Source organism: Globicephala melas, chromosome 3 (genome assembly GCF_963455315.2).
Source record: "Globicephala melas chromosome 3, mGloMel1.2, whole genome shotgun sequence".
Taxonomy (NCBI): Eukaryota; Metazoa; Chordata; class Mammalia; order Artiodactyla; family Delphinidae; genus Globicephala; species Globicephala melas.
In genome coordinates this window covers 127,301,845-127,319,673 of record NC_083316.1, presented here as the reverse complement: position 1 = coordinate 127,319,673, position 17,829 = coordinate 127,301,845, and the positions used below count along the sequence as shown (strand labels likewise).

At 49.5% G+C, this 17,829-nt stretch overlaps 2 protein-coding genes and 1 pseudogene across 6 annotated transcripts in view; 2 read left to right on the top strand and 1 right to left on the bottom strand.

Moving 5' to 3' along the window:
* The window catches only part of LOC115840788 (ras GTPase-activating protein-binding protein 1), a 354,642-nt gene that overhangs the window by 50,120 nt on the left and 286,693 nt on the right, over positions 1 to 17,829 (bottom strand). For all 4 annotated transcript variants that reach the window (XM_060296490.1, XM_060296491.1, XM_060296492.1 and 1 more), the window contains one exon: positions 8,132 to 8,208. In XM_060296490.1, the coding sequence (XP_060152473.1) occupies positions 8,132 to 8,208 (77 nt within the window). The remainder of the gene's footprint in view (positions 1 to 8,131; positions 8,209 to 17,829) is intronic.
* On the top strand, positions 1,829 to 16,128 carry ATOX1 (antioxidant 1 copper chaperone). 2 transcript variants are annotated; one of them, XM_060296513.2, is made up of 4 exons: positions 1,829 to 2,105; positions 8,409 to 8,484; positions 12,683 to 12,852; positions 15,990 to 16,128. In XM_060296513.2, exons 1-3 carry the CDS (start codon positions 2,100 to 2,102, stop codon positions 12,805 to 12,807), a joined length of 207 nt encoding a protein of 68 aa, XP_060152496.1. In that variant the 5' UTR covers positions 1,829 to 2,099; the 3' UTR covers positions 12,808 to 12,852; positions 15,990 to 16,128. The 2 variants fall into 2 exon arrangements, with proteins under 2 accessions (XP_060152496.1, XP_060152497.1); XM_060296514.2 differs by having other exon boundaries at positions 2,027 to 2,105; positions 8,412 to 8,484.
* LOC132597112 (large ribosomal subunit protein uL15-like) lies at positions 8,492 to 10,802 on the top strand (annotated as a pseudogene).

Sequence of the window (17,829 nt, the reverse complement as noted above, 5' to 3'; positions counted from 1 at the left end):
TGTATTTACTCTATGAAAGTGCATAAGCAGGGCAGGTACTGGGAGAAGCTGCTGGCTGCTAGGTGCTGCTGGTCCCTGTACACAGCAGGAGCCTGGTGCTGGGGAAGCCATCCTCAGAAGCTAGGCAGAGGCCAATCACATATCCTGCAAGAGCCTGGAAAGCGAGCACACTGGAATCAGAAAGGAAAAGCTCTTCTCCTCTAGTGTCTCTCCAGAGCCTTTACTGGCAAAGCTTAACATCCTGCCATCAGGCAATGAAAAAACAATGTTTAATGGGTCCAGATTTTCACAAGCAGGCAAAAAGGATGAATTGGACAAAAAGACACATGTACCCCAATGTTCATTGCAGCACTATTTACAATAGCCAGGTCATGGAAGCAACCTAAATGCCCATCGACAGACAAATGGATAAAGAAGATGTGGTACACATACACAATGGAATATTACCCAGCCATAAAAAGGAACGAGATTGGGTCATTTGTAGAGATGTGGATGGATCTAGAGACTGTCATACAGAGTGAAGTAAGTCAGAAAGAGAAACACAAATATCGTATATTAACGCATATATGTGGAACCTAGAAAAATGGCACAGATGAACAGGTTTGCAGGGCAGAAATAGAGACACAGATATAGAGAACAAACGTATGGACACCAAGGGGGGAAAGTGGCTGGGGGCGGTGGTGGTGGTGGTGGGATGAATTGGGAGATTTTGATTGACGTATACACACTAATATGTATAAAATAGATAACTAATAAGAACCTGCCATATAAAAAATAAAAATTCAAAAAAAAATTACATGAATGAGCTCTTTAAAAAAAAAAAGGATGAATTGGAGCTAAGAGACAATAAATCAACAACCAGCACACTTTCTCAAAAAGGTTTCAGGTATGTGTTAAGACTATAATTTGGGACTTCCCTGGCCGTCCAGTGGTTAAGAATCTGCGCTTCCACTGCAGGGGGCACGGGTTTGATCCCTGGAACTAATATCCTGCACGCCTCGCTGCTTGGCCAAAAAAAAAAAAAAGACTATAGTTTTCCTCAACGTGGTTCCCCAAACCAGAAGGAGGACGCAGACTAAAAATACACCTGGAAATTAAGGGACAGTGTATCTAATGAAAGGACTAGAAATCTGAGTTTTTAATAAGCTCTCCAAGCAGTTCTAGTGATGAGAGATCTTTGAAGCTATTAACTTGGAGGGAGCCCCTTGGATATTACAAGGACAGAACCAGCCTGGTACTCTGTGTGTGTGTGTGTGTGTGTCTGAAGTTCTGGGTCTTGGTATACCTCTTTGTAAGTGTCCTAGAGCATCTGTGGGTCTCCTGTCTTTGCAGCTTCGTTTCTCCATCTCTCTCCGTGCCTGCCCCTCAATCTGAATATCTCTGCCTCCCAAGGCATGCCCTCTAATGTCTTTCAACTTTGACATGCTGTTCTGTCTCCTTCCTTCCCAATTGGCCCATCTTCCATCTTCAGATGAACGAAGACTTCCTCCTCTGGAAGCCTCCTCTCTTCACGAACCGCCCCTGAGTTAGAGATCCTTTCTTCGCTCCAAATACACAGCTCCTTTAACACTTGCATTATCTTGCATTATCATCGCCTGCTTCCCTGGCTCCCTACTAGGCTGTGTCTTTTCCACTACTGCATCTTGGATGCCTAGCACAGTGCCGGCCCATGGTTGGCAATCAACAAATACTGACTGAGTAACTGAGCTTGTCCCTCTAGGGAGGGAGGGATGGGAGGGTGGGGGGTGGAGTTTGTCCTGTTCACAGCGCGGGGGCCCCAGTATTCCCAGCCCCCTAATACAAGCCTGACGCGGAGCAGGAGTTCTAAAAATGGCTAACAAGCAAGGCAGGCTCGCCTAACATCCCGCCCACCGCCCAGCGTAGTCGTGGCGGGGCTCCAGTGGCCCCGTCCCGGCCGGAAGGAGGCGGGGAGGCCTACGGTCTTCAGGCAGCTGCCAGCCCGCGGGACCGGAGTGGGCGGGGCCTGGGCCAGAGGGCGGCTCTCGCCCGCGTGCACACCCGGAAGCGCACCGGCGTCCGCTCTCAGAGCCGGGGGAAGCAGCGCCCTCGCTCCAGTGCCTGCAGCCAGCTCCTCAGTCATGCCGGTAAGTTGTCGCGCCGTCCCCGCCCCGCGCAGACCCGCGGCCTCCGGCTTGTGCTTCGGCTGCACCGCCTTTTGGCCAGCGGTCCCTCTTGAAGGGCCGCGCCCGGAGCTGTCGCCCCTCTTCTCCCCTCCCCACCCAGCCCCCAGCTTCTTCGACCCTCCCGAAAATCGGATCCCAAGGGAGTTTTATCTGGCAGTCAGGCTTCAGAACATCGAAGCTGCAAGGCCTTAAAGCGATTACAAGCCTAAAGCTTCCCTGCAAAGACGAGGAAACTGAGACCCAGCGAGGGGCAGAGAGTCGCTGGAGGTCACACAGGGAGTCGGTGGCGATCCGGAACTGGGATGGCTAGTCCCTGCGTCTCCCACGTGGATGCCCCTTACCGCGGAGCTGGCCTAAAAGAGGGGCTTGGGGTGACTGTTACCTCCCGGACAGGACAGGAGTTTGGAGATCCGTGTTTGTCTTCCCTTCCTCTGCCCACTGTGTCTGAGTTTCAGGTCAGCGCTGGGCCACACTGAATGGAGACAGTGCTTTTAACCTTTTCTACAGGTCACTTTAGGAACCTGAACCCGTGAGCTACAGAGAGGTTCAGGGACCTGCCCAAAGTCGCCAGTTGCTCAGTGGCAGAGTCTGGGGAGGGATGAACCGCTCACTCAGTCTTACCATCCAGTATACATGATAAGACTCATGGCCTCATTCTGTAGGTAAAAGATTAAGGCCTTTTGCAGATAAAAACAAACAAACAAACATTAAAATCCCACTAATTTATTCAAGGTGGTGTTGGGAGATGGGTGCAGCCAGGATTAAGCCCCTTATCTTCAGGGGCCCAGTCTCTCCTGACCTCACCACATGATACATGTCCAACAAAAGTAGTCATACCGGCTTGGGAGGAAGCTCTGATCCCAGTTGCATCCCAGGGCTACTGGCTGGATTGGTGGTGTTTAGCACTTTCCCCCAGGGTGCCAGGTTTTCTGGCCTTGCTCCAAGTGGGTACACAGAGGTGTCCCACAGATGCCCTGTGTCCTAGCGGCCTAGCTTTGGGGAGCTGACAGGTGAGCCAGAGGCCTCCTGGGCCAGGCCACAAACATCTCAGGTGTCATTTCCCTTGGGTCTTGCCAGGTACCTTGAGACAAATCCTCAGACGACACAAAGTATGGACAAAGAACCTGAGAGAATCAGCCCTCCCAGCTGAGCAAATCTGCCTGTGGCAATGTCAGAGGACAGCATTAATCACTCTGGCACTGGGATGGCGGAGGCTGCCAACCTTTTGTGGGGGATGGCAGTGAGGGAAAGGCCAGCTTGAGGATGGCTCTATTCTATGTTCACTTCTGGGAATTCTGACGAACAAAAGACCCACCAGAGTGGATGATCCAAATGAAGAGGGCACTTGGCCGTATACCACGAGATGAACAGCTGAAGGAGACTCACACCAAAACTGGAAAGGGATTGATGTGTCACCTGAGAGGTTTCTCGCACAAAACACTTGGAATCCCAGAAACCTCTTTGAAAAATCTGTGTCCTACCCCACCCCCCTTGCCAGCTGCGTGACCTCAGGCAAGCTGTTTTACCTCTTTGTGCCTTGATTTCAGTGTAAAATGGGGGTAAAAACTGACCTCACAGGGCTGTTGTTAGTAGTAACTGGAAAAATCCCAGTAAAATATGTAGCTCAGCCACTGACCTAGTCCCGAAGAAATGGTAGGTCTTGTGTAGACCTAGGACAAATTGGTAGAACTATAGGCAGGCAGGTTTCAACCAACAAGGACCACACTGGCTAAAAGTTTAGGCTTGGGTAGGTCTAGGCCCTGCTATTCACTAGCTGTGTCACTCTGAGTGAGTGACCTAACCTCATCTGTCAAGAAGGGATAATAGGGGCTTCCCTGGTGGCGCAGTGGTTGGGAGTCCGCCTGCCGATGCAGGGGACGCGGGTTCGTGCCCCGGTCTGGGAGGATCCCACATTGCCGCGGAGTGGCTGGGCCCGTGAGCCATGGCCGCTGAGCCTGCGCGTCCGGAGCCTGTGCTCCGCAGCGGGAGAGGCCACAACAGTGAGAGGCCCGCGTACTGCAAAAAAAAAAAAAAAAGGGATAATAATAATGCCTACCTCATGGTGTTGTTGTGACGATTAAACGAGGACAAGCATGCACAGTGCCTGGCACATAGTAGGCACTCTAATAATAGTAAATTCCCAATCATCAGGGTCTTCAAAAACTGAACGCCCCGGATATATGAGAAAGCATTTCGTCTCTGGGAGGGGTCTGGATAGTATGGCCCCGTTCCATTCCCACCCTTCCAGTTCTGAGATTCTGTTAAAGCATTGCACAGATGACTAGGCTTTTTCCTCTACGTTACAGGACCCGTTTTGTAGGTGACAGAGCAGAGGCTCTGAGGGGCTGGGACTGTGCAAAGTCAAGCATTCGCTGGTGGGGCCGGCCTTGGGATTCTCTGTAAAGACAGGATTACTCTGCGCAGGAAGGAGACTTTCCACAACCCCATATTTACTTTTGCAACTCAGAGGTGGAGGAGGAGAGGACTGAATTGTAATGATTGCGCAACGGAAGCCGTCTGCTGGCTTCTGACCTCTGTACGGTGCAGGAGGGAAGGAGACCCGCCGTCTGTAGCCAACAACAGAAAGCTTTAGAGATCTGTTGACTTCAAGTCCTCGGGCAGCAAAAACTTGGGTTCCTTCACAAGGTGTCCCCATCTCAGGTCTCCTGCTAAGAGTCATCATTGTGCGGGGGTGGCAGCCCCATTTGCCGGTCCAGAGCCAGCAAGGTGTCCCTGGAACCAGAAAAGCCTGGGTTCACGTCCCATCCTCAACGCATACCCACCACAGGACTGTGGGTGGCTTAGTTAACCCCTGGAACCTCAAGTTTTCTCCTACATGTAGTACAGTGACTAGCTCCCTTTCCAGGCTGGGTAAGGACTGAGATACTATATAAAGAGCATTTCACATAGTGGGCACTCATTAGATTTGGGTTTTATATTCGTCTTACAAACCCATTAAAGCTTTGGATGGGTGTACAGGTACCAACCACTGATGAATCTTGATTACCAGTTATTCTAGAGCAGGAGTCAGCAAACTTTTTCTTTTTTTTTTTTGCGGTACGCGGGCCTCTCACCGCTGTGGCCTCTCCCACTGCGGAGCACGGGCTCCGGATGCGCAGGCTCAGCGGCCATGGCTCACGGGCCCAGCCGCTCCGCGGCATGTGGGATCTTCCCGGACCGGGGCACGAACCCGTGTCCCCTGCATCGGCAGGCGGACTCTCAACCACTGTGCCACCAGGGAAGCCCAGCAAACTTTTTCTTAAAGGGCGAGATAGTGAATACCTAAGGCTCCATGAGCCATGTGGTCTGTTACAACTCCTCAACTCTGCCATTCTAGTGTGAAAGTAGATGAATGAGCTTAGCTGTGTTCCAGTAAAACTTTATAAAACCAGGTGGCAGGCAAGCTGTAGTTTGCCAGTTTGTGTGCTAGAGCAGCATCTCAAACTATAATGTGGGCAGGAATGCGCTGGGTGTCTTGTTAAAAATGAAGATTCTGGAAAAAAAGAAAAGAAAAAAAAGGATTCTGATTCAGGAGGCCTGGGGTGGGACCTGAGAGTCTGCAGTCTGGCGAGCTCCTGGGTGATGCTGGTACCTTTGTTCTGAGAACCACCCATTAAAGACAAGATGATGGAATCCTCCCTAGAAATCCTTATTTCCAGAATTTGCTGTGGTGGTTGCTGAATAGTCACACAATGAGCTGAAGGGATCAGAGGTGTTTAGAAAAAACGAAAGACTCACCATTTTCTTTAAGGCAGGTTTTGCAGATTTGGCCTCCATAAAATAGTGGTCTCCTGGTTGTGTCATGATGTTTGTAACGATGGTTATGTAATTCAGCACCGAGAAACCAAACTGCTTCACTCTTGGCCTCAGTTTCCCCTGTACAGCATGATGATAACCCAGACCCAAAGGTGGTTTGAGACTTGGAAAGAGCCTGAGAAGCCATTTAGACCAATGTTTCAGGTGTGTGGTCTTACCCCTCTGTTCCTCCTCAGTGGGTTAAAAATGGAGAGTCACAGGGCCCCCCCAGAGCTACAGAGCTCACTGAGGCAGCTGCCTGCAGAGCTGCCCAGTCACCAAGTACCCCTGTGATTCTTCTGTGCACGAAGGCTGAGGAAACTGAATTGGCTAATGCCCTTTTGGTATAGATAAGTGGACTGGGGCCCCTAAGGGCAGGGATTTTGCCTGAGGTCTTCCAGCAAGACACAGTGCTGTGCCCAGAATTCCAATTGAGGTAAGAGATTTGAAAAGCTCCATGGAAAACGTAGCCATAGTTTTTTAAAGGGACAGAAAAAACGGAAGTGGAACAAAGTAATACTAATAATCTGATAGCTAACTTTTTCAAGAATTTTTTTCGCCGCGCCGAGTGGTTTGTGGCATTTTAGTTCCGTGGCCAGAGACTGAGCCTCGGCTCTCAGCAGTGACAGCACAGAGTCCTAACCACTGGACCGCCAGGGAATTCCCCCAAGAGCCAACTTTTTACCCCAGTGGAACCTACTACTAGGCTCCAGTCTCTTTACCTAACATATGAATTAACTATTACTTCTGAGTAATTACCCCCAAAACTTAGTGGTTTGAGACAACAAATATTTATTAACTTATAGTTTCTGAGAGTCTGGAATCTAGAAGCAGATTAGCTGGTATTTCTGGCTCAGGGTCTCTAATGGAAGCTGCAGTGAAGATGTTGTCCAGGGCTGTGGTCCTCTGAAGGAGGATCTGCTTCCAAGTTGGCTCCCTCACACGGCTGTTGGCTGGAGGGCTCAGCTCTTCACCTCTATGTGCACCTCTCCATAGGGCTGCCAGAGGGTCCTTAGGACATGGCAGCCAGCTTCCTCCAGAGTGAAGGATCCCAGAGAGAGTAAGGCAGAAACCACAATGTCTTTTCTGCGTTAGCCTCCAAGGTCACCTAACGTCACTTCAGCCATATTCTACCGGACACACAGGCCAACCCTGAGACATTGTGGAATAGGACTACTCAAGGGCATAAATACCAGGAAGCAGAGATCACTGGGCCATCTTGCATGCTGGCTACCACACTTAAAATCTTGTGTTCATCCCATTCACCAGCCTGGAGAGGGACTTTCATCCCCATTTTGCAGATATAGAAACCAAGGCACAAAGGAGTTAAGTAACTTACTCATGGCCACACAGCTACTAAGTGCCAGAGCTGGGATCTGAAGCCAGGTCTCATTTCCAGAGATTTAAAATAAGGGAAGTATTGGTATAAGTAACCTTTGTTTGAAAGCAAAGGAAGGACCCAGGGTTGTTCAGCCAGCTGTGTCAAACATCCATTCACCCAACAAAATGTGTTAAGCCCCTGCTCTGTGCCAGGCGCTCACTGTTCCAAGTATTGGGGATGCAGCAGTGAACGGAGCAAAGCCTCATCTTCTGGGAGCTTGCCTTCAGGCCCTTGGTTTGTTAGATATCCTGGAGACTGTAGGATGTTGAGCCCTCATGCAGAGTCCAGGAGCCTGGGTTCCCTTACTGGCCCAGATTCAGCTCACTGGGAGCCCAGGCAAATCCTCTCCCTTCCCAGGATTCAGGTGCTGCCTCTGAAGCACTTGGATGGCAGCAGTGGTCTCCATATTTCAGAGTCACCAGGGAAGCTTATTGACCATAATACATGCCTCAGCCCTCTGGCTTGCTGACCAGAGCCTATAGTTTTTGTTTGTTTGTTTGTTTTTATACAGCAGGTTCTTATTGGTTATCCATTTTATACATATTAGTGTACATACGTCAATCCCGATCTCCCAATTCATCCCACGCTCGCCACCTCCCGCTTTCTCCCCTTGGAACCTATAGTTTTTGTAAGCTCCCAGGTGAGTCTAATGCAGAGAGTGAGCTTTTAATGCATAATTAAGACCACCAGATCAGCACTGTTCAGAGCATGGGGCCCACCCACATTAGAGTTATTAGTGATCCTGAGACAACCCCATAGCTGAAGAATCAGGGCTTTGAAGATGAGACTAGAAACCAACATCTTAAACTACCTTCCCAGGTGATTCTTCTCGCGTGTCCCAGACGCCGCTAAAGGGTTTCGAGGGATCCTGTCCTTTAACGCAACCACCTGTGAGATATAGAAACCCTTAGTTACTGTACGGTTTAAGAGAGTGGGGCTCAGAGAGCGGGGCTCCCTCAGGCTCCTGGGGAGTGTGATGAAAGCCGGATCTTGCCTTTTTCTCTGCCCTGCGTCTTGGCTCCCGAGTGGGCCTGCGTGCTAGCGGGGACTTGGCTTATGGACTTGGCTCATGGTCTCCTTTGTTTCAGAAGCACGAGTTCTCCGTGGACATGACCTGTGAAGGCTGCTCTAATGCAGTCACTCGGGTCCTCAACAAGCTGGGAGGTGAGTGTGTGGCCCTCGGATGGGGGTGGGGAGACAGATACACTTATATTAAATGCATGTAGGCATGGAACGGGAGAAACTTGAGTTTAACTGCTAACAGTAACACCAAAACATATTGCGTACTTAGCATATGCCAAGTACTCTGCTTCGTGGCTTCCGTGGATCACATCATTTAATCCTCACCCTGACCATTTCAGGTAGCTGCTTTGACCATCTCCATTTCAAGCAGGAGGGAACTGAAGTTCAGAGAGGTTAAGTAACCTGTTGGGATCACACAGCCAGTAGTGGCAGAGCTGGGATTTGGCCACGTGGAGCCCTGGCAGTACTACTTAGTATGTTGGTAACCACATTCATCTCCAGTGTGATAACTTTTGTTATGTGACACGTTTGAGTGTCATTTTCTACTAAGATTTTTAGAAGCTGTAACATTTTAAGAAATAAACTTTGGATCAGTCCTGTGCAGAACTCCTAAAGCACCTCTTCTGGGTGTATTTAGAAAACCATTAATCTCCTCCAGTCCCCTCAATTCTCATCTGGGGAAACGGAGGCCCAGAGGGGGCTGGGGTCTGGTCCTGGGGCTCCATGAAGTCATGACAGAGCTGTGGTCAGAGTTGTGGTAGTGCTGGGGCAGTCAGTCTTTTCACCCTGGATAATAGTAACACCCAGTTTTCAACGGGCTTTCATGTGGATGTCATCTCGTCAGCACTTGACACCGTCCTCTGAGCTGTACTTTCCGTCTGTGGAATGGGGATGTTGACACCAGGCCCCAGGAGGGGAAGTGACTTGCCCAGTGTCCCACAGTGAGTCCATGGCTGGTTTCTAGACTGTAAACTGGAATCTGAACTGTAAAAGAATCTGAAACAGTGAAAAGAACCCGGCTGCTGACTTGCCATGTGACCTTGGCCTCCTCTCCCGGGGCCTGGCTTTCCCCAGCTACGGTATGGGAAAGTCAGCCTCTCAGCTTTGCTGTGGATGCTTTAACAGTATAACTCTGCTCACAACCCCTTCTATGCAAGCACCAGCTCTGCATGAAGTGAGGGAGGGCCTGCTTTCACTCTTGCTGGCTCCAGGACACCTGTCCAGGGACCTGGGCTACCAGAAACACAGCTTGAAATCCACTGGGTCAGATGATGCCAGAGTGTCTTCCAGCTCTGTGATGCCACCAGAATATTTGCTCCAAAGAGGAGGGAGACACTTCTGAACCAAAAGACAAAACCCAGAGTGCAGCCAGGATACATTGCCCTCTCCCTGGTATCCATTAGGTACAGAGTCAGAGGTTAGGACTAAATCCCGTGCCATGTGCTTTTTCAGGCCCCTTCACTGGCGCCTGAGGATCTGCCTTTGAGCTTGGGCAGGTATCTCCCCCTCTTTCACTACTGTCCCCACTTGGGGTGGCCTCTTAAGAAGGGTCAGAAGGGTTTTCTGAGCTAGTCGGGGCCACAGCTGAGCAGTGCTGGGCCTGAGGAATCACAGACCAGTGGCATACTTGAACTGGAGAGCCCACAGGGGCTGGCTGACCCCAACTCCTTCATGTACCGATGGGGAACCTGAGGCCTGTGATAGGCAGGACCCAGCCAGTCAGTGGTGAAGCCAGGCCTGGGATTCTCCCTCTGTTGTTTCAAGAAGACCCCTTTGTACCTATTCCCCTATGCCACCGAGGGGCTTCAAATGGGCACAGCCCTTTAGGAGGGCAGTTTTGCAAAACCTATGAATATTTAAAGTGTGCTAGGCCCCTGTGCTCAATAGCCCGCGAGACTTTGCAGAGGCCCTCCTCTTTTATCTCTGCCGCCAACATGCCATCTGGACTAAGGAAGACCCGGAAACTTAGGGGCCACCTGAGCCATGGCCATGGCTGCATCGTCAAACACTGGAAGCACCCGGGAGGCCACGGTAATGCTGGTGGCATGCATCACCACAGGATCAACTTTGACAGATATCACGCAGGATACTTCGGGAAAGTTGGTATTAGGCGTTACCCCTTAACGAGGAACTAGAGCTTCTGCCCAGCCGTCAACCTTGATAAACTGTGGACCTTGGTCAGCGAGCAGACACGGGTAAATGCTGCCAAGAACAAGACTGGAGCTGCTCCTGTCACTGATGTGGTGCGATTGGGTTACTGCAAAGTTCTGGGGGAGGGGAAGCTCCCAAAGCAGCCTGTCATCGGGAAGTCCAAATTCTTCAGCAGAAGAGCTGAGGAGAAGATGAAGGGTGTGGGTGGGGCTTGTGTCCTGGCAGCTTGAAGCTACATGGTGGGAGATTCATTAAATCAGGGGTCCCCGACACCATGCCCTCCCCAGCCCAGCCCAGCGAACAGGAGGTGAGCAGCGGGCGAGTGTGCGAAGCTTCATCTGCCGCTCCCCATTGCTCTCCCCATCACCCTCCCCATCGCCCTCCCCATCGCCCTCCCCATCGCCCCTCCCCATCACCCTCCCCATCGCCCCTCCCCATCCGCCCTCCCCATCGCCCCTCCCCATTGCCCTCCCCATCTCCCTCCTCATCGCCCTCCCCATCGCCACTCCCCATCTCCCTCCCCATCGTCGCTCCCCATCACTGCTCCTCATCGCCCTCCCCATCGCCTGAAAAACTGTCTTGCATAAAACCGGCCCCTGGTGCCAAAAAGGTTGGGGACCGCTGCATTAAAGGATAACAAGTGCTTTCCTCGTCTGGTGTGAGTGTAGGTTCTTTGGCACTTCTACCTCCCTACCTGTACCGAAACCCACCTAACGGGTTCTAGGAGTTAGGGAATGAAGACCTGGGCTCCTTTGCCAGCTCCCCTCAGAGTATGGAAGACATGGCACCAACACTTAGAATGAGGCCTTGGCTGGTTACCTAATTTGAGGCTTCTCACTTTGAAAGTGAGAATGCTACCTGTTGATAATGGACATATCGTTGAAAAGCCTATTGCCATTGTATGCTCTGAATTTATAAATGAGTGGGAGAATGTGCCCTTAACTGTTCCATGGGACTCAGGGGGGGAAAACGCATGATCTTTACCACATTTTGCTGAGTCACGTTGGAAAGATGGGTCAGTGGTAGGATAGAAGTGGTTCTTTGGAACTTACTTCCTCAGTCTAAGGTTCTTCCACCTGGCTTCCTCATCTCAGACCAAACCATTCTGGTCATAATCAGAATGTTGGAATGGGGCCCAACAATCTGAATTTTAAACACACCAGGGCTTTTTTTTATCAGAGTGGTTCGGATTCTAGAAAGCAGTTGTCAGGACTTATGGGTCCCTGTGCATAGGAGTCTTAATGTTGAACGAAATACATCATGAAATGCTAATGAAAAAAATAAAAAGTGTGCCAGTCTGTTGCCCCACAATTTCCATTCTATGAATTCATGGTATAGAAATATTTCCACAAGTTTTATAAGATACGTTGAAGTATGTTTACATTGTTGTAATCATAGTGAGAGATTGGAGGCAACCTCAGTGTCCTTCAGAGGGGGACTGAGTAGATGGATGGTACATCCACACTATGGGATATGGAGTAGCTGTTAAAAAAGAATGAAGTCTGTATGCACTGAGATGGCAAGATATCCTGGACATTGGAAAGTGACATATAGCAAGACCTGTTTACAGAGTATGATGCCACTTTGGGGAATTACTTTTCATTTGTCCATCAGGGAGAAACACTGGATAGGGGCCCTATTGTTCAGTGATCCTTAGAGGTAGGAAGTAGTAGGGGCCTTACAGTTTCAAATTTTAGTCAGAAATGCTTGCCTTTTTTCTTTTTAAATGGTGTGTCTGGGGACTTCCCTGGCAGTCCAGTGGTTAAGACTCCGCACTTCCACTGCAGGGGGGCACGGGTTCAATCCCTGGTAGGGAAATTAAGATCCCACATGCCGTGTGGCGCGGCCAAAAAAGAAAAAAAGTGTGTCCGTATTACTTTTGCAATTAAGAAAACAAAATTTTTAAAGCCCCCATCTAGAGCAGGGATGGGCAAACTACAGCCCCTGGGCCCAATCCAGCCCACAGCCTGTTTTTGCACAGCTGACAATGGTTTTTACATTTTTACAGGGTTGTAAAAACAATATACAGAAGACTATGCAGCCCACAGTTCCTAAAACATGTGCTCTCTGGCCCTTTTCAGGAGAAGTGTGCCAATCCTTGGTCTAGAGGAGAAGGGAAGGGTGGTGGTCAATAATTCAGGAGCCTGACTGGGAACGTCTCTGTCCCCCCTCACCCCCCTTCCTGCAGGAGTTCAATTTGACATTGACCTGCCCAACAAGAAGGTCTGCGTCGACTCTGAGCACAGCGTGGACACTCTGCTGGAGACCCTGGGGAAAACAGGAAAGGCCGTTTCCTACCTCGGGCCCAAGTAGCGAGGGCCTGGGCCCCCAGCCTGCAGGATGGACCAAAGTGGGCAGGTGGGTGAGGCCCCGACACTGCAACAAAATATGTCTCTACCGGATGCAAATCACAAGCTCAGGGACTCCTTCCAGCCCCCTGTGAGTAGACAGGGCACTTCGTGATGTCTCCCAGGGTCCCCTCTATGACTTCAGGGTACATTTCATGATCGGCAGGGTTTAAGTTTAAGCATATGGCCCTGAGCAGTGTGTCTTTTGCTTTGATAACTTAACGGTCCCATCAGAGGTGACACCTACGCCCTGAGCCTTGTGGTCCAGTGCACTGACCAGGTGAGTTAGTTCACCTTGGCCTCTGTCCCCACTTGGAACTGTTCTCAGCTTCCTGGGCATGCCCTCTGCCCAGGCTGGTGCAAAGACAATACTGTGGTCAATCTGGTAGTTTCTTAAAACCTACCGTATGACCCAGCCATTCCTTTGCTAGGTATTTACCCAAGAGAAATGGAAAGCACTGTCCATATGAAGACTTGTAAACACTGAGAGCAGCTTCACCTGTAATAGCCAAAAGCTGGAAACAACCCAATGTCCATCACTAGATGAATAGATAAACACATTGTGGTATCGCCATAGAATTGAATACTATTGTCCATGCAACAACTGCAATGAATCTCACATACTGTATGATATCATTTATATAAAGGTCTAAAAGATGCAAACGAACCTATAGCGACCAAAGCAGATCCGTGATTGCTTGATGATGTGGGGTGGCGAGGAGAGGCAGGAGGAGACTTTGGGGTTGGAAATGTTCACTATCTTGAGTGTGGTGAGGGTATGTGGGTGTATTCAATTGATAAGTCACAGATCATCACATCGTGCACTTAAAATATGTCTACGTATAGCATGTCAGTTACACCCCCAATAAAGCTGTTAAAGGTGAAAAACACAACACAGACAAAAAAAAACCAGCAGCGTGTTTAAGCTGGATGTTCCCTTTGATTTTATGTAATCCAGAAAGGAGGCTAGTGACACTGTGCCAGCACCCTTCACTGTGGAACCAGGGCAGACTTTAGTCATCCATCCAGCATTCCTTCCCTCCGTGCCTAGCCACAGTCTCAGAATCCTTCACAGCACAGCCCTCCTAGCAGTCACTGGCCCCGTAGTGCCTCTCATGCCCTTCATGCGTGTATTACAACAATCGCCACATCCCTGATGTCGGTCAGTGCTCTCACTGTAATTAAGGAAAATGAGGCCTGGAGAGGGGAAGTGACTTGACCAAAGCCCCACACAGGTGAGTGCCAGGGGCAGGCTGAGAATCAGGCATCCAACTACAACTGACTGCTGGGCCATGGCAGTGAACTTCAGCTGCAGCCTCCTTCCTAAAGGTGTGCGTTGGAATCTGAGCCGTGGCAGTGTCCTGTGTATCTGGTGACAACACGTGCAAATCATGAGATGTCAGATGTGTCTGTCTTCGTCATCCCCTTCCTGCCCATGGATGAACCATGTTCAGGAATGAGCCCAGGATGAATAATCAGTATTCTAGGAGTCTAGTTTTTAGCTCTGCCCTCATTTCACATTCTGACAGTGGTGGACACTTCTCTTTCATTCCTGAGACTTAGCCCTCCCTCCTGTAAAATGGGGCTATAACCTCTGCCCTGCTTTCCTGCCTTGTGGAGGTTACTGTGAAATCCCTCTGAATATGAAGGATGATCCTTAAAGGGAGGGTAACGTTTCTACCATACCAGTGTTCATCACATGGTTCCTGCATCCCTAGGGTTTTGGGGGGAGGGTGGGTGGGTGGGACCCTAGGCCCCTCCATGTATCCCAAGCAGCCCCGTTTTATATTGGGCCTCCGTGTAAGACTGTGTTTATAAAAGTCTCTGTGACAAGGAGGGATGGAGGGAGGGAAGAGAAAAAAAACTTCCTCAGCTGGCTACACACGTGGGGGAGCCCCAGTGTAGACACTTTGAATTGGAAACTCCCGACCTGAGCATGTGAATTTTGTTTGACTAAAAAAGCAATACCTACCTGTTGTAAACCATGTGTAGCTTAATGTGTATTTCTCTCATAGTAGGCTCTTTTTTTTTTATTGAGATGAAATTCACATGACATGCAATTAACCATTTTAAAGTGTACCATTCATTGGCCTTTAGTGTATTCACAATGTTGTACATCCACCACCTCTCTCTAGGTTCAAAACTTTTCATCACCCTAGAAAAACTCCCTGTACCCATTTAGGCTGTCCCCACTGCCTCCTCTCTCCATCCCCTGGCAACCACCAATCCGCTTTCTGCCCCCTGGACTCACCTGCCCTGGATATTTCCATATAAAAGGAATCATACGTTATGTGACCTTTTGTGTCTGGCTTCTTTCACTTAGCATAATGTTTTCAGGATTCACCCAAGCTTAGCATGTATCAGTACTTCATTCCTTTCTATGGCTGGATAGTTCTCATAGTAGTTTTAATTAATTAATTTTAGCTTTTTTATTATAGGAAGTGTCGAACCTATGCAAGTAGGGTAGTAAAATGAATCTCCACGTACCCATCACCCAGATCCAACGATCATCAAGTCATTGCCATCATTTCATCCACGGCCCGCTCTCTCCACCCCCATATTCACAGCAAATTCAGGCATCATATAATTTCATCTGCCCATCTGTCAGTAACCATGTGTAGTATGAAAAGGCTCCTGGAGGTTCATATGCATGGCACTGGGTGAGAATCACTGATCAGGTAAGCTTTTACCCCACACACCAGGCAGCATCTGTCTCTGAGTCTGTTTTAAGAGGCTGCCCAGTGACGGATTTGAAGCCAGGTTCAGGAACCAGAGATAGAATGTTTATCGTTCTGAAGTTTCCTTGATCGTCTGGCTCTCGGCAGATTTGTTTGCTCGTGATTTTTTTTGTTGCCCTCCTGGTATAAGTTGAAACAGGACAGGGAAGGTGCCCCAGCAGCCCTGGGAGTTCCCCAGAAGAGGGCCTCGGTGGTGACCGGCTTAGCAAGAGCAATGGGTTCTGGTCAAGACTGCCAAGAGGCAGTCTTGGTAGAAGCAGCATGCAGGGCTGGACATGCTGCTCCAGCACCTGGGTTTCCCACCTCACCCGGTACAACTGCCTCTTAGTGAACCTTTACTGCTTTTGTAATGTCTCCACGTGTCCAGCAGATGGCGCCTGTGTTCCACCTCACTTCTCTTCTCTTCCAGGATGCTGAGCCAGCTCCTGCCTTCCAGACAGATCTAGGACCTGACAATCCTGCTCAGCGATGGTAGTTCCTGCGGAGACCCTCACTTGCCCTGCTCTTCTATAGCTTCCTTGCAATAAAGTCAAGTCGATTTTGCTGGAGATATTGTCTGTTGCCTGGTCTTGATGTCACTTGCTTACGTGCTGTGCTGCGCTGCTCACATGTTGCTCTGAAGGAGATAACTGCAGTGCTTGCTTGGGTTGGAGTTCTAAGAGCTCCCAACTGGGCGAAAGAGGTCCGATGGATTCTGAGTCTTTGCTGTGTGAGCTTTTGCAAGTCACTTCCCCTCTCTGGGCCTCACTTTTCCTCATCTATAAGTGAAGGTGTTGGATCAGGTGGGTGATCCTCTTTCTTTTCACTACTTTCTTAGACTCTGTATTGTGAAAAACTTCTGTCTGTCAAGTGAATCGCATTTAAGGGAGGTAAAATTGTATGGCAGTTAGAATAATGAGAAGAGGCAGCGAAGACAGACTGCCTGGGATAGAGTCCAAGCTCCATACCTCCCAGCTGGGCCACGTAACCTCTTGGTGTCCGCAAGCATAAAATGTAACAGCATCTCCTGCAAGTGGTGGTTGTAGGGATTAAATGAGGGGACTCATGTAAGTCGCTTAGATAGTGCTTGTCAGTTAGTAATCACTCAGTGAACATTCTCTATTCACATACCTTTTTGTCTGTATTTAATTAATCAAAGATCTGTAGAAATGGCAATTAGAATTCCAGTCAGCCTAAAAGTTAGTGCCTTACAGAGTTGATGCAATTATATCAAAACAAAGGGAAATGTTTTAGTTTGTACAGCTTTACTTATTTTTTAAAAATATTTCTTTAAGCCAGCAGCTCTCAAACTGTTTCATCCCAGGACCCTTTTACACTCTTAAAAATTACTGAGTATCTCAAAGAGCTTATGGTTATGCGGGTTATGCCATAACAGAAATTAAAACAGGAATTTCTGAAACACAAGAATACGCAAGCATATATCCCATTAGCCATCAGGGCGAGATGAGGTCATTGCACAGCACTTAGATTCTGGAAACTTCACTGCATGATTGTAAGAAAAAGAGAAAAAGGCATCTGTGTGAATAGTTTTGACCTTGTGTTCCTTCTGAAAGGTCTTGGGGACCACACGTTGAGAATCACTGCTTTGACCATCTACTGGGCAGTGACTGGGGACCAGCGCTGCTGGACCTGGGATGAGACCCAGCTCTGCCTTTGGCGACCTGTGACCTTGGACCAGTCACCTCATCTCTCCCAGAGGCAGTTTTCTCACCTGCACAACGTACCATATCTGTACCTCAGGGGCCTTACGTTAAGAGTTGGAAACTTTGCCAACTCTGAGCTGTATGCGAGCATAATTTGGGTCCCATTATTAGAGTATTAAAACAAGTCTCGCCCATTTCTGCCTTTGTGGTCCCTTGGGGCACAGGGACTCTCCCTGCCCTCATGGTATCTAGGGTCCTTGGCCACAAGATGGCAGTGTTCTTTGGCTCTGACCATCCACGGAGACACTGAAGACAGTTTCTGTGGGCGCTGGGAGTACAAACTTGAGTTTTTCCATTTTCACAGCTTCCCAGGAGACCTGGTTCAGGCTGTCTGGCCCACTGGGAATGCCCAAGGGTAAAGACACTGGTGTCTTGGGCCGAGTGGTCATTGGAGGAGTTCCTTTCCTTTGACTCTTCTCTTACCCCCCACCCCCCGCTGGAATCCAGGTTTCCAGCGGAGGCCAAGGCCCCAAGCAGCTGGAGCAAATGAGACCACACAGCAGGGTGTGGCAGGGAGGAGCAGATGTGTCCACCTGTCACCCAGGT

What these genes read in the sequence shown, in the direction of transcription:
- ATOX1 (XM_060296513.2), top strand. An exon ending in GGTCCTCAACAAGCTGGGAG is followed by an intron (nt 8,485 to 12,682) that starts GTGAGTGTGTGG and finishes CCCTTCCTGCAG; the next exon opens with GAGTTCAATTTGACATTGAC.